This window comes from Zingiber officinale, chromosome 6B (genome assembly GCF_018446385.1).
Source record: "Zingiber officinale cultivar Zhangliang chromosome 6B, Zo_v1.1, whole genome shotgun sequence".
In the NCBI taxonomy this organism is placed as follows: domain Eukaryota; kingdom Viridiplantae; phylum Streptophyta; class Magnoliopsida; order Zingiberales; family Zingiberaceae; genus Zingiber; species Zingiber officinale.
Window position 1 is genome coordinate 52129570 of NC_055996.1, and position 17823 is coordinate 52147392.

Consider the following 17823-nt stretch of genomic DNA (forward strand, 5'->3'; position numbering starts at 1 on the left):
TTGGCCGCCCAGGGCCAATTGAGCCGAGGTTGCTCGCCCGGACGGTTGGAAGGAGGACGCCAGACGGATGCCGGACTTTTTTACCTTTGAGGTCTTCAAGGGTGGTGGCATGAAGGCCACTAGCGACGCGGCAAGAGTCCCATGCGGCAGATTAATCAAGGAGGGTGTCCGATCGGACGACACAGAGGCCGTCGTTTCTTGAATCAGAGTAGGGGTCGAAGTTTCGATCCGCTCGGCAGACCATGCACCTAAAGTAGCGAAGCGCGATGAAGGCTCTGCTCGGCGCCTCTTACGCCTGTTCAGTGGTACGTCAGAGGAGGCCGAGCCCGATGGTTCCTCAACTGGGAGGATCGGACGCTGCTCGGATGGAGGTTGTGATCCCGTGGCTGCTCCCCGGCTCGGCGCGTGGCTGGCCTCGCCTTCGCTCACAAAGATGGTCATCGCATCGCTCTCATCCTGGGGCTCTTCGTGTGAGCCGACCGGCAGCAGGTCGCGGCTCACCAGTTCTTCAATAGTAGTCACATTGATCGTGACATCCTTGTGCTTTGCCTTGCCGGCCATACGTGTTCGCAATATGACTTCGGCTACAAAAGAGAAAGAGAAATCAATTAACATCAAAGGAAGAATTAAAGGAGCTTCATACCTAGGCTGGTCGGCAGCCGGATGCGGATCGAACTTAAGCCAAAGATATAAAGGACGCCTTCCAGCAATAACTTGTGGATATCATACTTCTGGCTGGCCAACATCGAAGCTACGTTCAGGTAGTCCGATCGACTCTTGTAGCTTTTCAAGGGAGGCTGAGGTGCCACTTCGAGCTCCCAGTGGGTCGGGAAGTCTAGCCACTTGGGAAGGCGCATGAAGAAAAAATATTATTTCTAGTGCTTGTTGGAGGTCGGCATCTTGTCGAAGAATACTAAACTGACTCGAGACTAGAAGAGGAAAGTCCACGGAACGGACAATTTAGGGTAATAAAAATAATGAAAGATCCAGGGGGTAAGAGGAATGTCGTGCAAACGGAATAGGACAATGACTCCGCACAACAGGCTAAAGGAGTTAGGCACTAATTGAGGAAGGGAAATGCGGAAATACTTACAAACGGATGGAATAAAGGGGTGGAGTAGAAACCGCAGACCGGCGGTAAACTGATCTCGGAAGAAATAGATACAACCGGTTGGGGGAGAGTTGGGTCGATCGGAGGGAGAAGGCAAAACGATCTGATGATCGGAAGAAATTTTGAAAGCATCTCTTAAGCTCTTTTCGTCGCCTCCATCAAACCTAGACTCCATGGATGTATACCAGAGTCCAGGGATGGAGGCAAACGGCTGCGAAGATTTCGCCATTGCAAAAATAAAAAGGTGATCAAAGAAGAAAAAGGTTGCTAGAATACCGCCGGAATATAAAGGAAGGTCGAAAAGCACGAAGGCGGTGATTGGAAGGAAGCTTAATAGAAAGAAGGTCGCCAGAGAATGAAAGACGCACAAGAACAGAAAGAAGATTGCCGGAGGACGAAGAACGCGTCGCCGGCAGCACTCGAGGAAGACTGTGAAGGAAGCGACGCGGCGGGCTTATAGGCTTCAGGTTTGGTCGACCGAAGCCATCCGATCTAGGTCGCAGAAACCCAAGCAAAGATCGGACCGTTGAATTCAAACCGTCAAACATCACATCAGTGCCCTGTCACATCAGGCGTGAGGCGGCAGCGGGCGTGACACGTGGTGCTTTGCCACGAGTCAGCATTTAATGAAGGCGTGAGAGCGTGCTCAGCCTTAATGAGAGTAGATTTACATGATTTCCAAGAAATTTGGGTGACGTTAGCATGTCTTGCGCTCGCCCGAGACATCCCAAGGAGAGATTTTTTATAAGTGAAAACCTTTGTCATGCCGATCGGATGGGAGGAGCTTACCTACAGCCGAACGACAAACTTCAATAGGCCGACCGGCAGGGTGAAGTCGCCTCTCGAGCAAAAACAACACAGTGTCAAAGGCCGATCAGAAGAAATCTACTCAGACAATTGTCCAGTCAGTCGGACTTACAGTCTCCTTCGGCTAGACTTGAGGGGAGACTTGTGATGTAGTGATATGAGGGGCCCTACCTTGCGACCATGGTGGAAGTCAAAGTCAAGGCGGTCAACGCTTAGAAGTCATTTGTCCATCGGACGAGCATGTCCTGATCGGGAAGAGAAAGGCTCGATCTGATATCACCTTTAACTCGGCCATGAGCCAAGCACCCGACGCTCAAATAAGAGGACGACAAAGGGAGCAGTATGCAGAAACCGGACTGAGCTGCTCTTCCGCTCAGTTTAGGAGCAAACTCGACATCAGCCGACCACGCGGAATTCCAACCGAGCAGCTATTCCACTCGGCCAAGCAACAGCCACAGTAGACTATCTTTTGACATCCTTTTGGGAGCTAGTGCCGCTGACAGGCGGCATGGTAAGACAAGATTGTACGGCGGAAGCTTCCACTGTAACTTCAGAGATATGCTCGGCCTATTAAGGTACTGTGTCAGGGACACTTTACTGACGAGTCTTTTCAGAAAAAACTTAAGGACGCGTACCTGCCTTGGGAAGCATGTACGCGCGCTACAGGAGCTCTATATAAAGGGGGGGTTCAAGTATCAACGGAGGTATGCGATATTTTACTATTACGCTACAGTCTTCTTATTGCTCGGCTCTTTGCTGCTTCTTCTTCGTCGAAGACTGACTTGAGTGTCAGAGGGTCATCATCAAGGACCTTTTCCATGATTCGATACTGATGTTATTTATATTGTAGGTCGGAGCAAAGTCCATCGACAAGATGAGACAGCATTAACACTTAGAAAATTTTGGATTAGACAATGCATGCAAATGGAACATACACTACGCGGTACATGTTCAGATCTTGCTACACATTACATGCGTATACATTTACAAGCACACATGTCTCTCTGGACACGCCTATACATCATATAGTAGATGAGAAAAGGGTCTTTGAACGCAAGGCATATATGGAGAAGCGATGCACTCATGCAGATATATATATATATATATATATATAGACAAATGACTTCAAGCAGTTGGGTAGGAAGCTTGCATGGCGATACCACACAGCCCTTCCTTAGCATCCACGTCCCTTTCCATCCTTATGTAGCCGTTCTCCCCCCAATCGGCACCCCAAGAATTCTTCACCAGCCAGTACTTGCTGCCATCGCTCGTCGCGCCGTAGCCCACCGCTGTGACGCCGTGGTCTAGATCAGTTCCGCATTCCCCCGTGAAGACGCCGCCGTTGTAGAACTGGAAGGCCGATCCGCTGGCCTCTATCGCCACCGACACCGGCTGGTGGGCCACGGCCTTGCGGAGCGCCGCCTCATCGTCAGCAGGCACGTCCTCGTACCCACTGATGGCGGCGGCGGAGGGGGAGGATTTCTGCTTGCTGCAGGTGCCGTCGGTGGCCTGGTAAGGGTACTTGGTCTCGGTGGCGAGGCCGCCGTTGTTGATGATGAACTCGAACGCGTTGTCCATGAGGCCGCCGTTGCAGCCTTGGTCCTCGCCGTGGACGTCGCAGTCCACCAGCTGCTGCTCGGAGAGAGAGATCAACTTGCCAGCGGTGAGCTTGGTGATGCCCTCCATCGCCGCCACTGCCGAGAACGCCCAGCAACATCCTGTTTTGCTCGAGCAAACGAATTAGATTCCGTTGGAGCAATAATTAACTAAATTATTGTTCCTCCAAATTATGCATACCACACTGCCCTTGATCTTTGATGGGAGTGACTGCTCCTTTGGTCCTCCAGTCGACGCTCTTCGGCGTCGCGGACACGTTCTCGTACATGAATCCTCCCTTCCTGATCGGCTTCGCCGCGATCATATTCTTGAAGCCAGTGTAGGAAGATTTGAACTCCTCGTTGGTCATGTCGGCGAACTGGTTGATGCCCAGCGAGTACTTGTGCTTGCCGGCGGCGTTGAACGAGTCGATGAGCTCGACGTTGGACTTGAAGATGTCGAAGCGGCGCTGCTTCTCTGCGTCATCGCGGTAGACGCGCCCGTGCTGCGCCATCCACCGCTCGTGCCTCTCTGCCATGGACATGCTCTCTGGATAACTTAGCTTGCGCCCCCAAGCGGTGCTTGATATTACAGCGAACAAGGCCGCCAAGACGAGGCATTGCTTCACGGTGAAGGCGGCGGCCGGAATTCTGCCCATCAGCGGCTCTCGAAACGCTTTTACAAGTGATTAATTAATCAGTTAATTGATCAACTAATTCAAGCTTAGTGAGAGATTAAGCGACGGGCTTCGACCATTTATAGATCTGTTCTGCTCTGTTCTGCTCTGTTCTTGCTGCGTGCCGTGGAATACGTTGCGTTGCGAGATTAATTTAATTGGAAGACTCCGTAATTACTGGATTAATCGTGATCGAGATCCAACAGGCGTCTCTTCTTTGCGAAGATCGTACGCAGAGTTGTTCTTGATTTGAGACGTCGATAATTAGTTAACAATTAATCGGAGTCATTCATGGAGCATCTAGTGAAAGGGACTTTAAATAGACAGAAATCTTTGCACTAATCTTAAAGCGCTCAATTCATTGGTACCCCATACATTCGAGTTGTTTATATTTTTCTCTTTAGTTATGTTGACAATTCAATAATCACGAAAGAGTATCACAAACTAAGTACAATTACGAATTGAAATAAATTTTACACCGATAAACTAGATTGAAACTGAAGCTCTGGGTCGTCGGGATGTCGTTGCAGTACCTCGGGATTGTCTCATAGGCAGCTTGCAGCGTAAGGATTGCTTAGAATTCGTTGTCCCAAGCTGCTGGTTGAAGTCCCCTTTTAAACAGTGTTGGAGGCGCCTCCAAGCCTGTCTGAGACGCCTCCAGGCCGCCGAGTCGCACGCGTGGATCAGCTCTGATCTGGTCGCACCTTATCCCACTGAAGGTGCCTCCAAGCTGCTCCAAGGCGCCTCCAATGCCTGGTCCAAGGCGCCTCCAGTGATCTCCGAGGCGCCTCCAGCGTCTCGGGACAGCTGGCTTCGGCTAGCACCCGAGGCGCCTCCAAGCCCCATGGAGGCGCCTGGATACTGTTCATCCGAGGTTAAAGATGCTCATTTGTTCCTGCAAATTATGTTAGTCTCAAACACAAACCCTGCAAAACAAAGTTAGCACATGGATAATATGATAAATATACTTGGCAGTCGTTGGACTGTCCGGGTCTGACTTCGGATTTCCAACCGGAAACCTTAGGTCGACCCGACGCCTACTGTTCCCTCTACGGGGAACGCGTCCTCACCTACTCCACTCAGGAGATTTACCTGATACCAGTGCGATCCTCCAGATCGACTGACTTTTGCTCAGCGTTCGAAGCTTCCGGACTTTCTGCTGGACTTCCGCTTCCCGGCTGGTCTAATCTTTCACCTGGTTCGCGACACCAGGACTTTCCACCTAGGGTTACCCCCTCTAGGACTTTTGCCTGAAGCTCTCGACCCGCCAAGACTTTCCGCATAGGGTTACCGGCCTCTATGACCTAGGGTTACCACCCCTAGGGTTTTCCACCTGCCTAACCGCAGCTAGGACTTTCCTGAAACACTCAATTAAGTGCATTAGATCACAAAACAACTTAACTTTGAATTCCTTTGCCATTATCAAAACAATAGTTGATCGTCGGATGCTTCCCACACCAATAATCTCCCCCTTTTTGATTATGACAACTGAAATTCAAAGCTAGGTAAAATAGATACATAAAGTTTAAGTAAGCAAGCTTAATAGATTTTAAATGCATGCGTGGTTAAGCTAAACACTTAAACTTCGTCAGGCTCCCCCTTAATAAAGGCATTCTTAAAAAAAGATTTTTTATATTTAACCTTTCTTTTGAATTTGCCTACTCTCCCCCTTTACCATTCATAAAAAAATAAGCACGTTTGAGAAAAAAGTCTTAAGTCTTTGTGAAGATTTTTAGGAAAGAGAAAAAATCTGAACTTTTTAAAAGCAACATTTCTTGTAAATCAAATTCACTAAGTTAAAACATTTTGAGCTCGAAGTTTGGTTTTCAAATTAAATTTTGCAGGAGAAAGAGTTTTCTTTTGTAGTATAGCAAAAACAATTTTAATTTTAAGCAATTTAGTTAGGATTTTGAAACATTAGGTTTTTAATAAGGGACAAGGTATTTTGGTAACACTTGGTTTTGTATAATATTCTTTAGCTAAGTGAAACCAAGGTTTAAAGAGCAATTTTTCTTTCAAAAAGCTTAAAGGTTGACTTTGAAAAGTACTTAGTATTTTTAAATTTTCAAAAATTCTTTAGCTTTTTAAAATGGCCAGAATTTTGAAAGCTTAGTCTAAAAATACTTAGCCAGAATTTTCAAAAACAAGTACACAAAAATGATTCGAAAGTTTAAGGTTTTGAAAACTTAGCTTAGAGTTTAAATTTGAAAGAATTTTCCTTTTAGTCAAATAATTAATTTAAAGCTTTTGAGGGCAAGGGAGGAGCTTTAATCCTTAATGTCCAAGCATGAGTTGAGTTAGATTGATTGTTAATTAGTTAATTCCGCTTTAAGTAAGGCATCAGAGCCCTAATGTTCATGCCAAAATTTTTTTTAAAAATCAAGCACTTGGGTTTGCAACCACATGTCTAACCAGTTAGCTACTAGCTGATTACCTAGAGGGCAATAACTTTCACTTAGTTAGTAAAGTTAAGTCAATAGATCCAGTTAGATTTGACTAGTGCTGGAAGACTTGACTTGATTACTGTTAACTAGGTGTTTAACGCTCAGACTCATATTGATGCACAGATATAAGCATTCTTGAGTCCAGGCTATACCCTATGCATCTCACATCGTTCTATGTTTTTCAAACACAAGCAAGGTAAGCCTAGGTGTTTGTGAGATGCTTTGGCTGACTTTGGCTAAATTCTAGGGGAGCAAGATTTCTAGGGTTGAGCCTAAGCTAATTCCATATTTTTGAAAGTCTAGTAAAACTGGTATTTTTAAAATAATATTTTCCTAGAATTTTTAAAACATACGATGATTTTGAAAACTGTACGAAGCTGATTTGAAAATCAAAAACTATTCTACCCAACACATTCCTATTTGCCTTCTAAGTGCACTGAACTCAAGTTCAGGTAGGGGTTTAGTGAAAATGTCAGCTAGGTTTGACTTGGACTCAACATAGCTAAGTACAATTTCACCCTTAGTCACATGATCTCTTACAAAATGGTGTTTTACCTCTATGTGTTTGGTCCTGGAGTGGTGAATTGAATTTTTGGTTAAGTTAATTGAACTTATATTGTCAATTAAATTTTTTGTATTTTTGTATTCTAGCTGATAATCTTTTAGTGTATGCATCATCCACAAAAGTTGGGAGGCACATTCTCCTAGTGCTATGTATTCAGCTTCAGTAGTGGATAGAGCAACACAGTGTTGCTTTCTGCTTGACCAACTTACTAGGCATTGACCTAGAATTTGGCAGCTCCCACTTGTGCTTTTTCTATCTAACTTGCACCCGGCATAGTCTGAATCAGAGTAGCCAACAAGGTCAAGGGTACAAGTTCTAGGGTACCAAAGTCCTACATTTAGGGTGTCCTTAATGTAACTAAGTATCCTTTTAACATATGTTAGGTGTGACTCTTTTGCACAGGATTGGTATCTTGCGCACATACCTACTGCAAACAAGATATCGGGCCGACTTGCAGTTAGGTAGAGTAGACTACCTATTATACTTCTATAGTACTTTGGGTCTACTGGTTTTCCATCTGGGTCGGAATCAATATTGCTATTTGTTGCCATTGGAGTATTTATAATTTTTGAGTTTTCCATGCCAAATTTTTTAATTAGTTATTTGGCATATTTGGTTTGGTAAATGTAGATTCCATCTTTGGTTTGTTTAATTTGTAAACCTAAGAAGAAATTGAGTTTCCCCACCAAACTCATCTCAAATTCGTTTTCCATTAGATTAACAAATTCTTTTAACAGTTTAGTGTTGGTTGAGCCAAAAATTATGTCGTCAACATAGATTTGGGCAACAAAAATATCTTTTTCTATTGTTTTGATGAATAGAGTCTGGTCTATTTGACCTTGGTTAAAGCCCTTGGATATTAGGTAATTAGATAACCATTCATGCCATGCCCTAGGTGCTTGTTTTAGTCTATATAAGGCCTTTTTTAATCTAAATACATGATTTGCATGATCTAAGTCCTCAAAGCCAGGGGTTGACCTACATGTACCTCTTCTTTAATAAATCCATTCAAAAAGGCTGACTTGACATCCATTTGGTATAATCTAAATCCTTTATGTGCTGCATAAGCTAGCAGCATCCTAATGGATTCGAGTCTATCTATTAGTGCATAGGTTTCGTCATAATCTAAACCTTCTACCTGACTGAATCCTTTGGCTACTAGTCTGGCCTTGTTTCTAACTATTTCACCCTGATCATCCAATTTGTTCCTAAATACCCATTTGGTGTCAATTATGGACTTATCTATGAGTTTAGGTACAAGTTCCCAGACTTGGTTTCTTTCGAATTGTGCTAGCTCTTCCTGCATAGCAATGATCCAGTCTGGGTCGGGTAGGGCTTCTTCTATAGTCTTAGGCTCAATCTTTGAAATAAGGCCTATCTGACTCAGGTTTCTATATGAGGATCTAGTTCTAACTCCTAAGTTTGGGTCACCCAAAATTTGGTCAGGTGGGTGAGAAGTACATATTCTTGTTGGTCTTATATTTGTGTTAGGATTTAGTTCCTCTGGTTTACTAGTGTTAAGTTGAATTTCATCGTCTTCTTTAATTCTTGGGTTAATGCCAATATTTTGATCTATATTTGGTAGATTATTTTCTTCATCAAATATTACATTAGTTGTTTCTTCAACTTTTAAGGTATTGTGATTATAGACTCTATAGGCCCTACTGGTTGTAGAGTACCCTAAAAAGATTCCTTGGTTTGATTTGAGTGTAAATTTTCCTAGGTAGTCTTTAGTGTTTAAAATATGAACTTTACATCCAAATACTTTTAGGTAGTTTAGGTTGGGAATTTTATTATAATAAATTTCATAGGGGGTTTAATTATAAAGTTTGTTAATTAGAATTTAATTTTGAATATAATTTGTCGTATTTATTGCTTCAGCCCAAAATTGATGATTTAGATTATATTCGTTTAGCATGATTCTAGCGGCTTCTTGTAAGGTTCTATTTTTCCGTTCTACTAGCCCGTTCTGTTGGGGGGGTTCTAGGGCATGAAAATTCGTGTTTGTATCCGTTGGTTTTACAAAATTGGATAAATCTATGATTTTCAAATTCCCCATGATCACTTCTAATCCTTTTAATTTTAGTATCTTTTTCATTTTCTATTAATTTACAAAAATTGCTAAAGACTTCAAAAGTTTCATCTTTTGTTTTTAGAAATTTTACCCAGGTGAACCTGGAGTAGTCATCAATTATAACTAAGCAATACTGGTTCTTGCTTAGTGACTTGGTTCCATGTGAATCAAATAGATCTAGGTGAAGGAGCTCAAGTAAGGAGTTGGCTCTTTCTAGATTGGTTGACTTGTGGGTTGACTTGGTTTGTTTTCCTTGTTGACAGGGATGGCAAATTGTATTTTCTAGATTTCTTAATTTTGGCAATCCTCTGACTAAGCCGTTTTGACTCATTTTCAAAATGAGTCTAATATTAGTGTGACGTAGTCTTCTGTGCCATAAGTTGGTTTCCTCTTGTTGTGTCAAGAGACACTTTATTGAGGGTAGGTCAATTGTATAGATGTTATTTTTCCTAAGCCCTTTAAATCTGATTTTGGGGTTGTCAACGTTTTCAATTAAGCATCTAGAATTATCAAAGGTAACTAAGTATCCACTATCACATAGCTGGCTAATACTCAATAGATTGAAATTAAAATTTTCAACTAATAGAACTTTTTGAATGACAAAATTGGAGTCAAGTTCGATATTACCTCTTCCGATTACCTTAAGTTTACCGTCGTTGCCGAACACAACTGACCCTAGGTTCTTCAGTTTGAGCTTAGTGAACTTCAACCTATCTCCAGTCATATGTCTGGAGAATCCACTATCTATCATCCATTGATCCAATTCCTACACATAAAGTAGTTGATTTGGATTTAATGGATTAAAAGATAGTTTGATTGAAATAAGCTCTCTACTCGTACTAGGTTTTCAATAGTAGGTTAGTTAATTTGAAAAATATTTTAAGTTGATACAAATTTATTTAAGTTTGACAAATAATTTAAGTTAATTAATTTTTTAAAAAAAGATAATTTAAGTTAATTAATTTTGAAAAAAAAATAATTTAAGTTAATTAATTTTGAAAAAATAATTTTAAGTTAATTAAATTTTGAAAAATAATTTTGAGTTAATTAAATTTTGAAAAATAATTTAAGTTAATTAATTTTAAAAAAATTAATTTAAGTTAATTAATTTTGAAAAAATAATTTAAGTTAATTAATTTTGAAAAATAATTTAAGTTAATTAAATTTAAAAAAATAATTTTAAGTTAATTAAGTTTTGAAAAATAATTGAAGTTAATTAAGTTTTGAAAAATAATTTTCAGTTAATTAAGATTTGAAAAATAATTTTAAGTTAATTAAGTTTTGAAAAATAATTTTAAATTAATTAAGTTAAAAAAATTGAAGTTAATTAAGTTTTGAAAAAATAATTTTAAGTTAATTAAGTTTTTTAAAAAAATTGAAGTTAATTAAGTTTTGAAAAAATAATTTTAAGTTAATTAAGTTTTGAAAAACAATTTTAAGTTAATTAAGTTTTGAATTAATTTTAATTATGAATTTAATTTTGAATTAATTTTAATTATGAATTTAATTTTGAATTAATTTTAATTACGAAATTAATTTTGAATTAATTACTAATTTAATTAATTTTAATTACGAATTTAATTTTGAATTTAGTTTTATTTTTCTTAGTCATCTCACACGATCTAAATTTTCAATCAGGTAATCCTACAATATATGTGAGATGAATTAAGTTTAATTTTAGAGTTTGGTTTAACTTTGTGTTAGATTCAGGTTTAGCTTTGGGTTCAACAAGTAGGCGTTCTTTGGATAAACTTCTGGGCTATGGTGAGTCACAAGGACATCATTAAAGTAACCATGCCTTCGAGGTTTTCCAAATAGTCCTACCCATTGAACTTAATACAAAACCTTGATCTAACTAGTTATGATCCATAAATGGTAGCTTCGGTCAGTTCCACTTAGCCAAATGCACCAAGTCGAAGCCATATCTTCTTAGACATGCGATGACTAAGTTTCCCCAACGTACTATCATCCAATACTTCACCAGTACCGTGGGTCAAGTTAAACCTAGCCCATTTTAATCTAACCTTAATTACTCGGTCGGGTAGTCTACTCTTGTTTACCCTTATCGGGTGGATTAATTTCGGAGGTGCCAGCTATTCTGGAGCCTTCCTTTGGATTTTGATTTAGTTTGAATTTAATTTGATTTTATTTGAATTTAATTTTAATTTAAGTTAATTTGAATTTAATTTTTATTTCAATTTAATTCGAATCTAGTTTTATTTTTATTATTTCTTTTAGCTCCCCCTAGATCATAGCCTCGATATGGTTTATCGAGATAATGTATTTGATCCTTAGGGACACAATATTGTCCAAGTCCAACTTGATTGATTGGGTTGGACTTGGGGACCCATGCTTGGATCATTTTTCTATTTGTTCTTTGTATAAGTGATAAATATTATTTATATTTCTTTTTCAATTTGAATCCTAGTCCAGTTCTATTGTAAATTGCCCTTTCTGTTCCAAGAAGTAGGTCAAGGTTCTTGGAACCCAAAGAGAATCGTTCTAATGTTTTCTCCAGATCCTTGACCTGAGTTTTCAGGTTGGAATTCTCTTCCTCAAGTTTTTGGGCTTGAGTCGAGTTTCCAGTCTGAACTGGTTCAGTCAAAGATTCGGAGTTAGTCACTTCTTTAAGGACAGCTACTTCCTTTAGAAGTGACTTAATTCTAAGATTAGACTTAGCTAATTTTCGTAACAAATAATTAACTAGGTTGTTAAGTTGAGGGATACTTACAGAGGGATCGGGCCCTTCGGAAACGGATACGGATCCATGGCTTCTTTCCGATTCTACTTCCGACTAGCTCTCGCTCTCGGACACATCAATCTGGTCTCGGGCCATCAGGGCAAGAAGGCTCATCTGTTCGAGTTTGTCGTCAGTATCCTCTTCTGAAGATTCTTCAAAGGTTGTTTTTAGTACCTTCTTCTTTCTTTGCTTCTTTGCATTCTTCTGATTGGGGCAGTTGACCTTGATATGCCCCTTCTGGTTGCATCCGTAGCAGGTCACCTCAAACTTGACCTTCGAGCTCGGTTGACCCTCCTTTAATTGGACTGCCTTCTTTAGGTCTTTCTTGTTGAAGCCCTTCTTTTTCTTGTAGAGCTTCTTTACTAAGTTCACGAGTTCGGTTGTTAGTTCGTCCTCTTCGTCGTCTGAGTCGGGTTCTGGTTCCGACTCTGGCTCGGTTCTTCGTCGTGATCTTGGTTCACATGTTCTACTGGTACCTGCAAACAAAGCTACACCTTTCTCGGGTGGCTGTGTATTAGTCTGCTCATGAAGTTCAAATTCAGAAAATAGTTCGTCTAATCTAATGGAAGATAATCCTTGGAGACTTTGTAGGCATCTACCATTGATGCCCATAATGTGCTCCTCGAAAAAGCATTAAGTGCGTACCTTATGATGTCCCTGTTCTCGACCTTTTGCCCGATCGCATGGAGGGAGTTTAGTATGTCTTGTATACGAGCATGAAGTTGGTTGGCCGTCTCATCTTCCTGCATTTTTCAAATTATATAATTTATTGAACAAGAGATCTCTCTTGCTTACCTTAGTGTCGGAGGTGCCCTCGTGGAGTTCGATCAACTTCTCCCAAAGCTCTTTTGCGCTGGAGAATGATCCAACTCTGTTGAGTTTCTCCTTGGTCAGTCCGCACTGGAGGGTGCAGGTCGCTCTGGCATCAGCTTCCACCTTCTTGATTAGGGTCGGTTCCCATTTTTCGCAGGGTGTTGGCTTGCCGTCTTCGTCGGATGACAGTTGTAGTCCGATCTTGATTATCATCCACGTGTCGAACTGTGTCTTGAGGAAGGTTTTCATTCACCCCTTCCAATATCCGAAGTCTTCTCCAGAGAAAAGTGGGGGGCGAACGGTGCTGAAACCTTCTTGTTGGGTCATTAGCAATATGCAACAACAAAAAATAAAAATATCTCAAGACTAGGTCTTGGATTAGTAGTGCGGGAAATAAAGTTAAGAATTTATGAACTCGAGTGGTGTTGCACCAGTCTCGAGCAAAATCTTATTCGAAAAATTAATTAGAATATAGCTATTAAGCTAATTCTAATTGACTCCGTAAAAACTAAAAATACCACGAAAAAAAATTGTGTGATTGGTGGTTGCACCAGATCAATACGTCCCCGCTCTGATACCAATTGTTGGATCGAAAGGCTAGAGGGGGTGAATAGCGCTCGTGGCTTTCACTCTTTTCGAATTCGTAAAACTATCGAGTTATAAAGCAGCGGAAATAAATAAATAAAACAATCAACACACAGAAGCACACCAAGATTTACTTGGTTCGGAGCCTAGGGCGACTCCTACTCCAAGGCCCACGCTCGTTGAGCATTTACGTTGGGCAACAACTATAATCACGAAAGAGTATTACAAACTAAGTACAATTATGAACTGAAATAAACTTTATAAAGTCAACAACTAGATTGAAACTGAAGCTCCGGGTATCGGGATGTTGTTGCAGCACTTCGGGATTGTCTCGTAGGCAGCTTGCAGCGTAAGGATTGCTTAGAATTCGTTGCCCCAAGCTGCTGGTCGAAGTCCCCTTTTAAACAGTGCTTGGAGGCGCCTCTAGGCCGCCGAGTCGCACGCGTGGATCAGCTCTAATCTGGTCGCACCTTGTCCCACTGAAGGCGCCTCCAAGCTGCTCCAAGGCGCCTCCAAGCTGCTCCAAGGCGCCTCCAACGCCTGGTCCAAGGTGCCTCTAGTGACCTCCAAGGCGCCTCCAGCGTCTCGGGACAGCTGGCTTCGGCTAGCACCCGAGGCGCCTCCAAGCCTGTCCGAGGCGCCTCCAAGCCGCCGAGTCGCATGCGTGGATCAGCTCTGATCTGGTCGCACCTTATCCCATTGAAGGTGCCTCCAAGCTGCTCCAAGGCGCCTCCAATGCCTGGTCCAAGGCGCCTCCAGTGATCTCCGAGGCGCCTTCAGCGTCTCGGGATAGCTGGCTTCGGCTAGCACCCGAGGCGCCTCCAAGCCCCATGGAGGCGCCTCGGATACTGTTCATCCGAGGTTAAAGATGCTCCTTTGTTCCTGCAAATTATGTTAGTCTCAAACACAAACCCTGCAAAACAAAGTTAGCGCATGGATAATATGATAAATATACTTGACAGTCATTGGACTGTCCGGGTCTGACTTCGGATTTCCAACCGGAAACCTTAGGTCGACCCGACGCCTACTGTTCCCTCTACGGGGAACGCGTCCTCACCTACTCCACTCAAGAGATTTACCTGATACCAGTGCGATCCTCCAGATCGACTGACTTTTGCTCAGCGTTCGAAGCTTCCGGACTTTCTGCTGGACTTCCGCTTCCCGGCTGGTCCAATCTTTCACCTGGTTCGCGACACCAAGACTTTCCACCTAGGGTTACCCCCTCTAGGACTTTTGCCTGAAGCTCTCGACCCGCCAAGACTTTCCGCATAGGGTTACCGGCCCCTATGACCTAGGGTTACCACCCCTAGGGTTTTCCACCTGCCTAACCGCAGCTAGGACTTTCCTGAAACACTCAATTAAGTGCATTAGATCACAAAACAACTTAACTTTGAATTCCTTTGCCATTATCAAAACAATGGTCAATCGTCGGATGCTTCCCACACCAATAGAATCCGCTAGTCAGCTCCACGCGAGGATAAAAGACATCCTCAACGAATTTCAGATAATCGACCATCAGATGTAGAATCGAGACCTGATAAGTTATGCTTTAAACATCTTCCCTCGAAATGCATTGTGGGCATCCATCGTGGATACCTAAAAAATCTTGAGGAATTTATCTAAACTAAAATTAGATGAACTTTGTTGTGAATTAGAGCTACACGAACAAACTAACGCCAAATCTGAGAAAGGTATTGCTCTTATTACAGGAACATCAAAAGAAAAATCCATAACTAAACTAGAACATGAAGTTGAGTCTGACCCAGACCCAAATGATGAAGAATACCTGGTGAACCTGGTAAAAAATATTTTCACTAGGAGAAAGAAGAACTTCACTAAAAAGGACCTACAGAAGGTCAACTCCACTTTAAATTCCAACAACAAAACAAACTTTACATGCTTTGGATGCAACAAGAAGGAACATTACAAGAACGACTGCCCAAAGTTTAAAAAGAAGAAAGCCCTCAAAGCAACTTGGGATGAATCATCCGCAAAGGATTCGGATGGCAATGAACCAAAGCACACCAACTACCTCCCACTGATGGCATACAGACCAGAATCAGAAAGCGAATCGGAAGACGAGTCTGAACCAGAATCAAGCCACAAGTCTGCACTCGTTTCTGATGGTTTCGATGAGGTACAATCTATTTTAAGCAAAAAGGTTTTTTAAAATTATTGCATGCTTACATAAGAAATTGATTGTATCAGAAGATCAAATAAATGAACTAACCCAAGAAAATAAAATACTTAATAAACAACTAAATTCAAACTCCACAACTAAGCCAATTTAACTTGAAATCCTAACTCAAGTCGCACATCTTGTGGAGGCTAATTCTAGATTGAAAAGAGAAATACTTTAACTAAAACAACTACTAAAAAATTTCATAACTAGTTCTAAGTATCTTGATATGATACTTGGATAACAAAGAGCTTATAATAAGTCCACACTCAGATACAAGTCCAACTCAACCAACAAAACCTTTGTATCTTTAGTCAATCAACATAAAAATCAAACCAAAGCTTGGGTTCCGAAAGCGTACTTAACCACACAAATAGGAATCAATCAATACTATGTACCTGAGAATAAAATACACTATCTAAAACCAAATAAATCAATATTAATCTCAAAAATTAAACCCTATAAGCTAAATTCCGTAATGTTAACCAAAGGAACAACTAAAGCTAAATTAAATAAAAACAAAATTAATCTAAACTCAAACTATAACCAAATCTATTATAACTATAAAGCAAATCAACACAAACCCAAAACCTAAAACTCAAGTCCAATAATTCAAGGGAGGCTCTAAACTAGTTGGCACCTCTAAAATCATTAACTTACCTAAGAGAGTAATTATACTAGCCTAAAAAGGAATAAAAGTTTAACTTGATAAACGATACTGGTGAAGTTTTAGATGATAGTAGGTTAGGAAACTCTGCCTATGTATGCCTAGGAAGATATGACTTCGACCTGGTGTATTTGACTTAGTGGAACTAACTGAAGTTACCCCTTACAAATCCTAACTAGTTAGACCAGAGGTTTGTATTAAATTCAGTGGATGGAACTATTTGAAAATTTTTGATGGTGTGGTTATTCTAATAATGTCCAAGTGACTCACCACATCTTAAATGTTTATCTAAAGAATCTCTATTTGTTAAAAATAAAGCTAAACTTGAATCTAACACAAAGTTAAATCTAATCCTAAAATTCAACTTGATTCATCTCACAAAATTATATGATTCCCTAATTAAAAATGTAAATCGAGTGAGATGATTAATGATCCACAATAAAATTAAATTAAAAATTTAAATTTAAATTAAATTAAATTTAAAAATTTAAAATAAGTTAATTTAAAATTAAAAATTAAATTAAAATTAAAAATAATTTAAATTAAATATTAAAATTAAAATTAAATTAAAGTTAAGTTAAATTAAAATTTAAATTTTAAATCAAATCAAATTAAATTAAAATGAAAATAAAAATAAAAATTAAGTTAAATTAAAATAAAAATAAAAAAATTGAATTGAATCAAAATGAATTAAATTAATAATGACTTCCACCTTTTATAGGAAACCATGTGGATATTGAACAGTAATTATTCTACACACATGACTGGGAATTATACCAAATTCACTTAACTCACATACAAAAGCTTAGGAATGATTGCTTTTGGAAATAATGACAAACTTAAGGTAATTGGAATAGGTGATATCGAACTCAAAACTGACTTTATTTTTACAAAGGTATTACTTGTTGATCCTGTCTAAAATCTACGAAGATGAGCACTGGTTCTTATGAATGACGATGACCTCCGATAAAGATGAACTCCCAAAGATCCGAAGAAACTCCTCAATGCTCTTGCGCACAGTGAGACGAGACAACAAAGCATTAGTGACCTAAGACCGGGGTGGGGATCCCTAACTAAGCCCTCTGACGCTCAAGTCAGTTCCTCTCAAAGGTGGAAGAAGAAGAAGAATAATAACTGAAGTGAAACAGAGTTTAGATGCTAGAACTTGCGTACCATGCCAACGGAGAGGATCCCCCCTTTTATACTACCTCACGTTACCTCCATAGTCGTGAAGTGGTCCCCGGTTCGTTAGGGTTTGTTAGGAGATGAAGTCATCTTCTATACTTCGTGCAATAATCCTTTGAGAAATCTTTTCTGTACCCTAAATGTACCCATTTTGACGTTTATGACTTGTATTTATAATGGGAATACGTCATTATAACTAAAGAAGCTTCTAGAAGATATTTCTCGCCAAATATTCTGTTGAGCATGTCTCGGCCGATCATTCAAGTCGGTCGTATGTTAGGAATACTCTTTGTTGAACATGTCTTAGCTAATCGTTCAAGTCGGTCGTATATACTATTAAAAATACCTCTTGTTGAATATGTCTCGATCGATCGTTCAAGC

General features: G+C 40.4%; 1 protein-coding gene across 1 annotated transcript; it reads right to left on the reverse strand.

Moving 5' to 3' along the window:
* Positions 1–2872: 2872 nt before the first annotated feature.
* Positions 2873–4217, reverse strand: LOC121990173 (senescence-specific cysteine protease SAG39-like). Its single transcript, XM_042544371.1, has 2 exons — positions 3716–4217; positions 2873–3636 (listed from the first exon to the last, which is right to left on the reverse strand). The coding sequence occupies exons 1-2, from the start codon at positions 4170–4172 to the stop codon at positions 3044–3046; spliced, it is 1050 nt and encodes a 349-aa protein (XP_042400305.1). The 5' UTR covers positions 4173–4217; the 3' UTR covers positions 2873–3043.
* Positions 4218–17823: the final 13606 nt, after the last annotated feature.

Coding starts and splice junctions, on each gene's coding strand:
- LOC121990173 (XM_042544371.1), bottom strand. CDS start 4,172: ATGGGCAGAATTCCGGCCGCCGCCTTCACCGTGAAGCAATGCCTCGTC. Junction 3,637..3,715: donor CAAAGATCAAGGGCAGTGTG/GTATGCATAATT, acceptor CGAGCAAAACAG/GATGTTGCTGGGCGTTCTCG.